This window comes from Lactuca saligna, chromosome 7 (assembly GCF_052625555.1).
Source record: "Lactuca saligna cultivar CGN05327 chromosome 7, ASM5262555v1, whole genome shotgun sequence".
Lineage (NCBI taxonomy): Eukaryota > Viridiplantae > Streptophyta > Magnoliopsida > Asterales > Asteraceae > Lactuca > Lactuca saligna.
The window spans coordinates 144586719-144599629 of NC_136423.1; the positions used below are offsets into that span (position 1 = coordinate 144586719).

The 12911-nt window shown below is 36.3% G+C and overlaps 3 protein-coding genes across 3 annotated transcripts; 1 reads left to right on the plus strand and 2 right to left on the minus strand.

Moving 5' to 3' along the window:
- Positions 1-3971: 3971 nt before the first annotated feature.
- LOC145004787 (cytochrome b6f complex subunit (petM)) lies at positions 3972-4647 on the plus strand. The gene has a single exon (XM_078963776.1). It carries the CDS (start codon positions 4137-4139, stop codon positions 4518-4520), a length of 384 nt encoding a protein of 127 aa, XP_078819902.1. The 5' UTR covers positions 3972-4136; the 3' UTR covers positions 4521-4647.
- On the minus strand, positions 4081-5716 carry LOC145004785 (transmembrane epididymal protein (DUF716)). The gene has a single exon (XM_078963775.1). It carries the CDS (start codon positions 5656-5658, stop codon positions 4780-4782), a length of 879 nt encoding a protein of 292 aa, XP_078819901.1. The 5' UTR covers positions 5659-5716; the 3' UTR covers positions 4081-4779.
- Positions 5717-7712: 1996 nt separating this feature from the next.
- Positions 7713-10637, minus strand: LOC145007317 (uncharacterized). Its single transcript, XM_078966275.1, has 4 exons — positions 9992-10637; positions 9224-9880; positions 8164-8362; positions 7713-8088 (listed from the first exon to the last, which is right to left on the minus strand). The coding sequence occupies exons 1-4, from the start codon at positions 10635-10637 to the stop codon at positions 7713-7715; spliced, it is 1878 nt and encodes a 625-aa protein (XP_078822401.1).
- Positions 10638-12911: the final 2274 nt, after the last annotated feature.

Below are 12911 nucleotides of genomic sequence, written 5' to 3' on the forward strand. Positions count from 1 at the left end.
ACAAGGCCTATACTTGTTAATGGGGGACTTTTTAGACTCAGTTATGGAGAAAATAGAGTTCGGGTGGAAATGGAGAAGATGAATTAGGGGTTTTCTTTCTTCTAGTTGTACATCCATTTCAGTTAATGGAAACCCCTGTATGTAGTTTGAAATTTTGAGATGGGTTAGACAAGGTGATCCTTTGTCCCAATATCTTTTCATTCTTGTTATGGATGGACTTCACGTTTCTGTGTGTGACATCCCCTATTCTTCAAAACCAAAAAAAACTTTTATTTACGCTTTAAAAATCACAATATCTTTGTTTGTGGAAATCCTAATACAATAAAACATTTTGAGAAAACTGTATCGTTTTATTAAAATATCTTGAGTAAAGATGTTTCAAAATACAAAAACCCTAAGGATATCATAATTAATACACAACATTTGTTATAGCGTAAAGACATAATGGTCATAAACACTATTGCAGGTTGTCTCTTAATTACTCAACATCGTAATCAAGTTCTAGCAGCTTTAACTCTATTACATGTGATACATATAATTTGAGTGGGTCAAGTTGGAAAACCTGGTGAGACACGTAGGGTTTTCAATCCCACAATATTATTATGATAACAATTTATAATTATTAAACGTAAAAAACTAATTGTTACCAAACAATATAGATGTATCCTATAACTTAGATATCTATAAAACATTACACCCATACATACCTATCCCAACTAGTTCTCACAAATCCTAGACCATGATTATCAAGGAGAATCAAGTCACCTGATAAATCATTTGGAGTAATGGTTTGACTAAACAGTTAGGGGATTCCTTGGACATTGTAAGTTATAAAGGCAATTTAAGTCATCCAAATATCTGATGAATATGGTATCCCATTTCATCTACGTCCGTTGGTTATAAGTCTACACTAGCAACGTATTTACAAGACCGTCTAGAATGATCAAGTGTTGTCATCTCACTCTGGTAGATGACCAAACATACCATTTTAGTTACCTGATCAAATCCACCATATATGGTTGTTCAAATAAATACTATATCATACTCCGGTACGTAGTTCGTACATCGACATCTAATAGTGTCACATAATAGATTTCTGCTCTTCGTTTATATCATACACACCCTTAATATGATGCTACCTAATATCTAAACTTAATTGAACTAAGTATCCCCTTAAGTCCTAGTGTATAACTAGACAAGATTACCATGTCTGTAATCAACTAAATTTCCTGTCAATGTAATACTTTTACGATACAGGGTGTGACTAAACACTCATTTGATTTAAATCGAACTAAGTATCCTTTATAAATCTTATTTTATTACTAGGTAAGTCTAAAATTCTTATAATCGATTTCCAAAACAATTTTCCTGTTTATACCATACTATCATAATATAATATGTGGCTATTCTTTTATTCAACTTAATGGAATCTAAATATTCTTTATACCTCTTCATTTTAAACTTAGAAAAGATTACGTTCCTTGAAATCAATTTTTAATACTGACTCTGTTTAGACAACACTTTCGTAAGTTACTGTATATATTTAACGCAGAGTATCATGTATTATCATATACAACAATCTATTAAGTAATAATACTTGTTTTCTAAGATTATCATGTAATAATATCATATAAGCACTTTAACACATAAATAACCATATATGGTTCACACAATATATGTTATCAAATATACGTTTAACAAATATTCCTAATAATAAACATTTAACTCACATATAAACTTTCAACATATATTTTATACTTTTTAATAATTACTTGCATTAGATCGTGTTCATGAGAATAACTATGCACTCACCTGCTTTAAGTGGAAGACCCGCAGGAAAGTCAGCTCTTTGACTAACACTTTAGATCACCCTTTTAAAACGACCTAAATATGAATATTACTAACCTTTAGTATTTGTCCGTATTTATAAAGTTTAATCGTTATAAGTTAACCATAGAGTGTTTTAGAATGACAACCTTTTGAGCCTTTGAACCCACTTGGTTTTGGGGTGTATATGAAGATATGAAGATCAAAGAGCATAATCTTCTCTACAAGTACCCACCATCAAGATTAAGGAACTTGGAATGCTAGTTTCTTTTTGTATTCTTGAGTGTCTTAAGCCTTTAAGTATTTAACTCAAATAAACACTAAAGGAGACAACTCAAGGAAGCTTTAATTCACCAAACTAGCTTTAAAAGAGAGAAATACGTAGGAAGAAGTGTTGATTCGACCACTCTTATTTTGGCAGAAAACAAGATAAAAACTAGCCAAAAACTCATGCAAGATACTTTCTCATATACTCCCATGCAATACATGCATTTATATTATAATAATATAAATTAACTCTAGTTTTTTAGAAGCATAGGAAAGAAAGGAGGGAGGTTGACAAGCAACCTTCCATGCCTTGTTGATTTTCGGCCATGGTCTTCTAAAGAAGACAATATGTTTTTGCTAGTTTATTAACCATGATACATTAACTTATTAACTTAATCATAGTTAACTAAAGTGTCCAAAACTTTGCATATGACTTATTAAATAATATCATATGATACAATAACTAGTTATACTCTCTTTGATTATTAATTGCACAAAACAATAATTATTCCCTAATTAAATACAAGAATCAATATTATTTAGTAATAATCATGTTAATAATCATAATAAATATAGATTCAACAAGCATTACCTTGAAATATAATTTCTTTTTATCCACCTTGGTTTGATGATTCATTCTTCTTTCCTAAACATATTGTCTACTTTTACAAGTAATTTGGTAAAAAAATTGTACTTTTCTTGTTTTTTTTTTCTCAAGTAAACAAAGGTTGTCACAATCTTCTTTCTTCTTTCTTTTTTTCTTTCATTTTTTTTTGTCTGGTGGCCTTGTCTGCAGTAACGATGTCTTCAATTCTTCATACGGTTTGTCATGAAATCGCCACTTGCTTTCTTTTAATCGAGTCATGGTTCTGATACAAAATGTTGGAAATCAAGCCCTCAATTTCACTTTCAAACACTCTATTGTTTATTACGTAAGAAAATAAGATGAAGAGAAAGTATAATTGTAACTCATACGGCTGCAACTTTATTCAGAAACTAACAGACTTTTATAGCCTATAAAACCTAAGGGCACTAAACAAGACCAAATCCATGTTCCCTAATTCTAATCATCACACCTAACATTCTAAAAAAGTACCCTAAATATGCGTTCCTAATCTGATCCATTCCACCTGATTATTTAACTCACAAAATAAAACAAATACAAAAATAAACTAAAAACGTGTGTCAAGATTAAAACCTACATGCTAGAGTGTTTTTGTGCTTAATATATGTCTTGCCGTAAAATAATAATAATAATAATAATAATAATAAATAAAAACTTATGTTTCCAAACGCTTATACATTCTTGTTACATCAAAGTACAATTCATAACAACATTCTTCCACATAAAAGCATGCCTTAACTATGCTAATATTTACTTGGAATTAATATTTCATCAATTTTCTTAATTCTTAGGGTCCAAAATCGATGTTACAATAGGTCAATAGCCCTACCAAGCAATAAAGCATGTAAACTTAACATTTGAATTTTATATTTTCCCACCGCGATTGGGAACCGAAAGTCCGAAAGTCCCTTTCTTCAATTTGGCCCCTTCTAAAATTACAGCTTAGCCCTTACATTACTTTAACCTTTGAGATGCCGGTACTTGTTTAATTATGTGATTACCACCCACTACGCTAATTCCACATAGATTATAAAAGTCATAACTACTATTTTTCTGTTACATTTGTACAAATTGATTATGTTTTATGTATAGCAATAAATTTCACTCTTAAATCATTGAATACTTAAATAACTTTATATCATAATTATGAGTGTAATACCAAAAATACCCCCATACGGATTTTTTCGTGGTGATGATTTGGAGTTGGTGCAAGAATATGTGTAGAACACAAGCTCTCACTCAAGACCCCTCATCTTGGATTCTTGTCATCTCCTTTTCAACCAACCATTCATCAAAACACCTTATCCACATATCTTTCTTTTCTTTCCCTTTTCTCCCTTCACCCACTCATCATCTCTAGATTTCAATCAACTTCCCAAATCCACCAGAATTGTTAACCCAATCTCTCCACTTCCCAATGGCATCCGCCTCAGCCTCCGCCACTCTATCTCCGGTCAACTTGACGGTGGTTGCTCCCACCCGCTCTTCCGGGAGAACCACCTCAACTAAAGTCACTTACATCAAGGGACTCAACTCATTCGGTGGCCTTAAAGCTCAGAACACCGTCGCCGCATTAGGACTCCCCGTTTCTACCGAACAGCAATTCGCAAACTTTGTTTACTCAATGAAGAAACCATCATCCAAGAATATCGCCGGCGGTGGCGGAGCACTCAGCTCCACCTGCAATGCTGCCGCTGAGATTTTCCAGATAGCAGCAATTATGAATGGACTTACTCTTGTTGGAGTTGCAGTTGGTTTTGTTCTTCTCCGAATCGAAGCAGCTGTTGAAGAGGCAGAGTAAGAAATCTTGGGATTTCTGCACTTTTTTCCTAAAATTGTATCTTTGTTTCATTGTTCATTCATGTAGAATCACTCATAAACATGTATGGAGCACAAGTTATATAATACCATATATCATTTATGCTTTCCTATATGTGTAACAAAATTCAACCATAACTAATCAACTATAATGATCAAGAACACAAGAATCATATATTATATTATAAAGTCTGATCATTTCATTAGTAGCATCAATGACTTTTGACGATTTAGACATGTATTTAGTTCTTGAATCCGACAACTGAGAGAGGGACCTCAGCAACTCTGCTATGAAGTCTTTCATATTGAATCGACTGACCCCTATTAGCAATCTTTTTTGGAAAAAATAAACATACACATCCCACAAAGATCAAAACCCCAGCAAGTATCCAACTAAACTGCAAATTCGCAAGTGCTCTAGCTCTTAAAAAAGCGTCATGGGTCCCACACACGACTGCACCATGCATGTCGCTGTCACCACCATGGCCCAACCTTATGGTGCACCCTTTGGGCGCAAACTCAGGAACCCATAACATGAATCCCATGTTAATGAACCAAAACCCCTGAAACGCAACAGAAATAGAAAGAACTAGGGATGAAGGAAAGTTTGATCGGAAAGTGGTGACAGATAAAGATGATAGAAGAGAGATAAACACTATAAGTTGCATTAACCAATGGTAATGTCCCTCAAGTCCAACATGATCGGTTGAGTGATAATAGAGTAAGAAAAGTTCTTGACCAAAAACAGAAGCAGCTAGGATTCCCGACACCTCGAATAGGGTGTCGGATTTGTTATTGAGTTCACTAAAAAGGGTAAAACCGGAGTATATGAGAAGATGGAGGAACATGGTGGCATGCTCGAAGTTGTTGAACTTGAAAGTGAATGAGAACAAAGGGTAGTCTAAAACTTGCATGATTATGGAAAATATGGAGAAAAAGATAATAAGAATGAGCTCCATGTATGCTAGCTTTGAGACAGAGCTCCAAAAGGGGTGCCAAAAGCTTGATCTGAAGTGGGTCGGACCTTTGTGGTGGTAGGATTTGATTGTATTGATGATGTGCCATAAGCCAAGGAGTGCAAGAGCTGAACCCGGGACTAGATGTCCAGCAAGTGTTCCCATGGAGTGTTTTTTTCGTGATAGATGGGGTCGTTCTTGTTTGAGGATAATATATATATGAAGATGATTTTAGAAGATATAAATATGCAAAAGAAAAAGAAAAAGAAAAAGAAAAGGTAGATTGCAATAATCGAAGTAGTGCAAGGTGCGTGAAAGATAATAGGTGAATGTTGCATGTGTTTTCCACAAACAAGTAAATACGAAAAAGACAGCCATTAATCTTGAGTAAAAGCACAACGGAATAAAATGCCTAATCTGATACTCAAAGGGCAAGAACATGATCGAAAGGAAAACAGAAAATAGCAAACACAAAGGTTGCGGTAGAAACAAGACAATCCTACTGTCCATTAATTATTAGCTTTAAAAAGATTATGGGGGAGAAGATTCGGATGGAAGATATGAAAGATCCCTTTCTATGTTTTACATTAAGAGAAGAAAGAAGATTAGTGGAAAAGCCAACGATAGATGATTGATCAAAAAATATTTGATGAATCCCGACTTTAATCAGTTAAGTTACTTGTTGGTGATCAAGTGATACAACAATAACAAGAAAAACTTAACAGGGGTAAAACTGGAATAAAATGGCAGCCGAAGGTTTCTCTTTATTGAATGAAGATTACTAGCAGCCTAATGATTACACTGCTATACAAAATGAACTTTCGACTGATAATTTCTAACTGCCAAGCTACTCTCTATTTAAACTAATTGAAATAACAAAAATTGAAAAATACTAGGAACAGTTTAGTACTAGAACGGTCATCACTGCCCCATGTGATTTATTCTTCCTGATTACCAGGTCAATCCTTGACCAACATTTCTCCCCCTCAAGATTGACCTTTCTTCTTTAGATCCTCAATGCCAATTAATGCCCTCATCTCTGCAAACTTTATTCTTGGCATTGCCTTGGTTAAAACATCAGCCTTCTCTTGATCTCCACTCACATGCTCCACTTGAATCTGTTCCCTTTCAACACACATAGGAATAAAGTGGAATTTGGTGTCTATGTGCTTGCTTCTACAATGAGACACCGGATTTCTAATGAGTGCTATGGTGGACTGGTTGTCAATTAGCAGCTTCACCTTCTGTGCTTTCTTTCCCATTAGTTCACTGAACAAATTCCTTAACCACAATCCTTGACATGCTGCTGCAGTTGCAGCCATATACTCAGCTTCACATGAACTGAGTGCCACATTTTTATGCTTCTGTGAGGCCCATGTTATAAGGTTTCTTGAGTAGTAGAAAGCTACTCCATTGGTTCCCCTTCTATCTTCGCAATCACTGTTGTAACTGCTGTCACTATAACCCACTAGTCTTCCATCACCTCCCTTGTGATACCTTAGCCCATACTGAGTTGTTCCCTTCACATATCTTAGGATATGTTTTATAGCAGCGTAGTGACTTCGTTGGGGACTTTGCATAAATTTGCTCACCACTCCAACACTGTAATTGAGGTCTAGTCTTGTGTGGACCAGGTATCTCAAACTTCCAACAAGCCTCCTGTACATTGTTGCGTTCACGGGTTCACCATCTTCATCTTTGGTTAAATGGAGTTTTGGCTCCATTGGGTACTGGGAACTGTTGGAGCCTTCCATTCCTGAAGTTTTTAGGATCCTTTCAGCATACCCTTTCTGTGTGAGAATTGTTCCATCCTTACCCTGTAATACCTCAATTACCAGATAGTATGATAACAATCCCAGATCACTCATGTCAAACAAACACTTCATTATATTTTTGAACTCTTGGATTCCTTTCTCACTTGACCCAGTGACAATAAGATCATCTACATATACTCCAACTATGAGAATCAAGTTGGATTTGTGTACCTTGTAGACTACTTGCTCTTGAGCACATCTGGTGAATCCGAGTGATTTGAGTGATTGGTCGAGCTTTATGTTCCATGCCCTTGGCGCCTGTCGTAGCCCATACAAGGCCTTATGAAGACGATACACTCAACCTTCCTTCCCTTTGACCGTGAACCCAGGGGGTTGAGTTACATAGACTTCTTCTTTAACATCGCCATGAAGGAAGGCTGACTTAACATCCAGGTGATGTACCAGTCAATTCTCCTTTGTTGCTATTGAGAGAATTAGTCTTATCGTATCCAATCTAGCGACCGGTGCAAATGCTTCATCAAAATCGACACCCCTTTCTTGAACATAACCCTTGGCAACCAAACGAGCCTTGTGCTTGATTACTTCTCCAGCTACACTCTTTTTTAACCTAAATACCCATTTTAGCCCTATTGGCTTGTGATTTGGGGGCAATTTGGCTAGGGACCAAGTTTTGTTCCTTTTAATTGACTCCAATTCCAATTTCATGGCCTGCTTCCAAGCTCTTTCAGTCAGTGCTTCTTCATAGGACGTAGGCTCATCATCAATCAACAGTAGCTCCTGGTTCTTCTCATACAATTCTTGTATTTCAGCCTCGTCCAATCTTCATGTGTTTTCGTAGATTTCATTGAGTGATCGAAACCCTTTCGCTGGTGTGTCATCATACGAGGCTACGAACCCAGTTTCTGGTGATGTTTGACCTGGTGGTGTTGATCTTGACTCCAATCTTTGTATGCTATGATGTGGTGTATCTCCAAGTAGGGGACTGTAGGTGTCGTAGTCTTGGTAAGAGTCACAATGTGCCGGCGTTAGTGGGTCTTCACTCACATTATCTGCTGGATCAATTACTTGGGTTGGTTGGGATTGGGCTTCCATACCTGATACAATATTATTAGTCCAATAAGGGGTCGTAAGAGGCTCCCCCATTGACTCGTCATTCCAAGCCCAAGGTTTTGCTTCATTAAACATCACATCTCTGGCTACTACAATCCGTCGACTACTGGGGTTGTACATACGGTATCCTTTAGTTCATTCTTCAGTTCCCAAATACACCATAGCCTCACTCCGATCGCTCAATTTTGTTAGACCACGCAATTTTTTGACGAACCCTACGCACCCAAAGACCTTCGGGTGTGCTAAGGATGGCTTGGACCCCTTCCAGGCCTCGTATGGAGTTACGTCTTTCAGAGCCTTCATCCCGATTCTATTCTGAAGGTATACTGAGTGTCGTACCGCCTCGCCCCAAAATTGATCTGGTAGTTTCATGGTCTTGAGCAACGATCGATTCGTCTCCAGAATTGTTCGATTACACCTCTCCACAACGCCATTTTGCTGAGGCGTGTGTGGAGTCATCAATTGCCTGCGTATTCCAGCGTGTTCACAAAAATTGGCGAACTGGGAGGAATTAAATTCGCCTCCCCGGTCAGTTCACAATGCCTTGATCTTATACTCACTCTCTCCTTCAACTCATGACTTGAATTTCTGGAACATGTTGAACGCCTCGTCTTTGGTTTTGATCAAATAGACCCACATGTAGTGTGAGTAATCATCTACAATCAACAAGAAGTATAGATTACCTCATTTTGTTGCAGGTGTAATTGGCCTACAGAGATCCGCGTGCAACAACTGGAGTGGGTCTTTTGCTCTCCACTGGGTCACCTTTGGGAAGCTCTGTCTCGTTTGCTTTCCTACCATACAGCCTTCACACACTTGTGATGGGTGAGTCAACTGGGGCATACCTGTCACCATCTCCTTACATGTCATTTCTTCAAGTAGTTTGAAGTTTGTGTGACCCATACGTGCATGCCATAACCATGAGTCATCCTCTATACTCATGGACAAGCATATAGGCTTTCCAGGTGTAAGCTTTATCTTATAAAGTCTGTTCTTGGATCTCTGCACCTTCATAACTAAGCTTCCTGCTTCATCATACATTCTCAAGAACTCCTTCTTCATCCCTATGTCATACCGTTCTTCAGTCATTTGTCCTGGACTTTTTATATTACTGTGTAGGGTAGGAATATAATACACGTTTGGGATGGCAAATTGGTCACCATTCTTGCAATCAAACAGAAGAGCACCTTTTCCTTTGATTGGAACCCTGGACCCATCTCCGAATCGAACCTGCCCTGTTACTTTCTCATCTAGTTCTGCAAATAAGCCCCTGCATCCAGTCATATGGTTACTAGCTCCATTGTCTAGATACCATATGTTCTCTTCATTGCTCTCCTTGAGTTGACTCGGATAGACTTTTTCTTCATTCAAAAGGACCACCTCGGTATTCTTTTCACCACAAACAGTCAACAATAGAGTTGGTTCTGCTTCATCAGCAGCCAAGTTAACTTCTTGGTCCCGTTGCTTCTTTGCCTTGCACTCCGATGCATAATGACCAAGCTCTTGGCATTCATAACATCTAATGTTGCTCCTGTCTCGTGGCTTTTTGTTGACAGTGTTTGTCTCCTATCGTGAGTCACCGCCCCAACGACCACCTCTACCACGAGACGAACCTTGTCCTCGTGTGCTGCCTCTTCCTCCCCGGTTGTTATTTCCTCCTCTTCCTCGGCCACCTTGTGAGTTCGGCTTGCTTGGACTCCGGTGGTTTGATGAACCTTCTGCCTTGGCAAGTAGCAGGGCATTATCAGCCGGTGTGCTTGCCTTCCGGAGTCGGAGCTTGTCTTCATATGCTTTCAAATGCCCAATTGCTTCTTCAAATGGCATTGATTCCATATCACAGCTTTGCTCCATTGATGCCACCAGATTTATGAACTTCTCTGGGACTATATCAAACAGTTTTCTTACCAATTCTTTGTCTTCCAATATTGCCCCTGCACTTCTAAATTTATAGATCATTGCTGAGATCTTTCCAGCATATTCATCTATAGATTCTGTTTCCTTCATCTGAAGTGCTTCAAACTCACTCTTCAGTACCCTCAACCTTGCCTTTTGGACCCTCTCTGTACCCACATACCATGACTTTAGAGAGTCCCAAACTTCCTTAGTTGTCTTCTTCTTGGCAGCATGTGCAAGTATTTCTTCTGGTATTGACTGGAAGATGAAAGCTCGAGCCTGCTTGCTCTTCTTCTCATCCACAACCACACCGGTTGGTGGTTCAATGGCATCCCATAACCCATGGGCATCCATGATTGCTTCCATCTTTATTGACCAGGTATTGTAGTAGAGTGATGTCAACATAGGGCACTGTAGAGTGAAGGGGCTATCCTTGGATTGATTGGATGATGATGGACCTATCATATTGCTGAAACGAGGATACTTGGGCATAAAAAGTGATCAGGATCTGTTGAGGCTCTGATACCAATTGTTGGTGATCAAGTGATACAGCAATAACAAGAAAAACTTAACAGGGGTAAAACTGGAATAAAATGGCAGCCGAAGGTTTCTCTTTATTGAATGAAGATTACTAGCAGCCTAATGATTACACTGCTATACAAAATGAATTTTCAACTGATAATTTCTAACTGCTAAGCTACTATCTATTTAAACTAATTGAAATAACAAAAATTGAAAAATACTAGGAACACTCTAGTTGTAACGGTCATCACTACCCCGTGTTCTTTATTCTTCCTGATTACCAGGTCAATCCTTGACCAACATTACTTGAAAGTAAGTTTTTTATCAGTCGGATGTTAAAGGTAAATCATGGGTTTCCAAAAGTATGCAAACATCTTGAGCATAAACGAAAGCAAAAGTTATGTTTAGAAAAAGATGTACGATAGTGTTTTCTCAAATCAATCAAGTTGAAGCAAAAATTTTGCATGATAATTTATGGTAAGGTATGAGTAATCATGAAACATATAGAATTCTGCCTAATCATGCCTGAGTAACAAATATTAAAGAGTTGATTTTGGTTTTTTTAATCAACATGTTCACTTTAAGTCGTAACAAATTTGTTATGCTGATAAAGTCCCTAAACTTACACTACAAGAAATGTGATCATTACCAGCGACATTCGTCATTGCTGAAGAGTAATGTATGTCGCCGCAAAAAGGTTGTCGTTGTTGCTTCGCTGCAAATTCTTAATGTGTCGCCACCAACGCCCTCTGTTGCCGCAAATGCGTTGTCACCGCTAATATATATATATATATATATATATATATATATATATATATATATATATATATATATATATTTAACATTAAAATTATAAAAACAATATAACATGCATAAAAATTACTATGAAACTTACTTTTGCAGAAAAATAGCTAAAAAAAATTAACCACACTTAATATTATATCTAATCTAAAATATTAATTCATACACTTCCAATCCAAAATATTCATCCAAACAAAATGCAATATATCCAAAATACTAACTCAAACAAAACATTTCAAAAATCCTAAAAAAGTAGCTACTTATCCTCACCACTCCCCTCATTTCCTTCATTTTCATTTTGTGGCGGCAATAAACAAAGCCAATCTTCCAGTGCCACAGAACAGGTTGGGTCCTTTCGTATTATTTGCAGCATTTTCAACTACAAAGAGAACAAAATATATTATCAACATATCATAATAACAATGTATTTTCAAAAAATTACCAAAATACAAAATACTAACATATCATACTATAACCAACATATCATTATAACATTCTACTTTCCAAATACACTTAAACATACATCATACACAATATATACATTATAGCATTGTAATTTATTTATTTATTTTTAAAATTTTTCTATTATAGCATTGTACTTTCCAAAAAAGTACCAAAGTACAAAATATCAACATGTAAAACTATAACCAAACTACATGATACACAATATTGCATATACACAATAACATTGTAATTTTTTTTCATTTTTCCATTATTACATTGCTCTTTCCAAAATTACCAAAATACAAAATACCAACATATCATTATTGCATTCTAGTTTCTGAATACACTTAAACATATATCATACACAATATTGCATATACATTATACACTGTACATTTTTCCATTATAGCATTGTACTTTCCAAAACATTACCAAAATACAAAATACCAACATATCAAACCATAACCAAAATATCATTCTAGCATTCTACTTTACATTATAGCATTGTACTATATATTAAACAAACAAGTACCAACATATCATTACAGCATCCTACTTTTTTTTTTGCTTTTCCATTAAAGCATTATACTTTTCAACTTAATCTAACAATTACATGTGGTTGTGGTGGTTGTTGTGTCATCGGTTGTTCCTGATCATACATAGACATAACCGTAGAAGGTTTACACCCAATACCTATGATATGTCCACGTCGAATGTCCAATACTCTTTCAAAACAATTTTTTATATCACTTAGTGTTAGTGAAATAGCCCAAAAATCCAAGGTAAAAATTTCATTTTTATTATAATCAAAACACTATTGTAACTTTGTTCAAAACATTGAACAACATTTCAAATAGAACAATTATTAGAGTC